Source organism: Gavialis gangeticus, unplaced genomic scaffold (genome assembly GCF_001723915.1).
Source record: "Gavialis gangeticus isolate Ggan-Ray unplaced genomic scaffold, GavGan_comp1, whole genome shotgun sequence".
In the NCBI taxonomy this organism is placed as follows: Eukaryota; Metazoa; Chordata; order Crocodylia; family Gavialidae; genus Gavialis; species Gavialis gangeticus.
This window is the reverse complement of record NW_017729024.1, coordinates 30,314,256-30,315,167: the sequence shown is the minus strand read 5'-3', so window position 1 is coordinate 30,315,167 and position 912 is coordinate 30,314,256. Positions and strand designations below refer to the sequence as shown.

The 912-nt window shown below is 64.3% G+C and overlaps 1 protein-coding gene across 1 annotated transcript in view; it reads left to right on the top strand.

Moving 5' to 3' along the window:
• Window positions 1-6: 6 nt before the first annotated feature.
• Window positions 7-912, top strand: part of ATG12 (autophagy related 12) — a 6,103-nt gene continuing 5,197 nt past the window's right edge. Inside the window, exon 1 of the mRNA XM_019516988.1 lies at window positions 7-467. Within this exon, the coding sequence (XP_019372533.1) occupies window positions 221-467 (247 nt within the window). The 5' untranslated portion in view covers window positions 7-220. The remainder of the gene's footprint in view (window positions 468-912) is intronic.

Below are 912 nucleotides of genomic sequence, written 5' to 3'. Positions count from 1 at the left end.
CGGGGGTGGGGTGGGATAGGGTAGAGTCGGGCGGCCGCGCTCAGCCCTGCCCCCGCGCGGCTCGGGGCCGCTCCCCACTCCAGCCAGCGACTGGAGCCGAGTCACGTGAGCGAGCGGCGGCGTCGCGCGAGGGCCAAAATCGGGCAAGCGCGCAACCCCATAGCAACGCGTCCGTCAAGACCGGGACCCGCCCTCCCGCTGCCCTTTGCCAGGAGTTAACATGGCGCGCCCGGTATACAGTGGGCGTCACTTCCGCCCTTCTTGTCCAGGGAGCAGCATGGAGGAAGTGCAGGAGCAGGAGCAGCCGTCGCCGCCTCCTCCTCCTCTCTCTCCTCAGGATGGCGGCCAAGGCGAGGGCAGGGAGGATGCCCCGGAAGCAGGGTCTTCGGAGGGAGGTGCCGAGCCGCCCGCCCCTGCGGCAGGCTCCCCTGGCACTGAGGAACCGGCGGGCGATGCGAAAAAGAAAAGTAATGCGAGTGGCAGCTAAAGGACCTTGGGGGCGGGGCGAGAGCTGACCGTTCTGATGTCTAGGAGCGTAGGCCAATCAGAAGCAAAGAGTGGACGTAGCAGTGCCAGTCATGAGTGAGCGGAGCGTACCATTCGGTGTAGGGGAGGGGGTGGGTTTGAGAGCTAACCACTCTGTGGGTCAATGGCGGAGGGGGGGAACAGAAAACAGACCTAGCTCCACCGATCTTGAGAGGGCAGAGCATATCATTGGGTATGGGGGAGAGGGGTGGGTGGGTACAAGAGTTAAGGGCTTCATGGGCTGTGGGCCAGTAGGGGTGGCAAAGAACAGACCTAGCTCCACCAATCGTGAGAGGGCAGAGCCTACCATTGGGTATTGGGGAGGTGGGAGGGCATGAGAGCTGAAAGCTCTGATAGGCTGGTGCATGGGCCAGTTGGGGGGCAGGG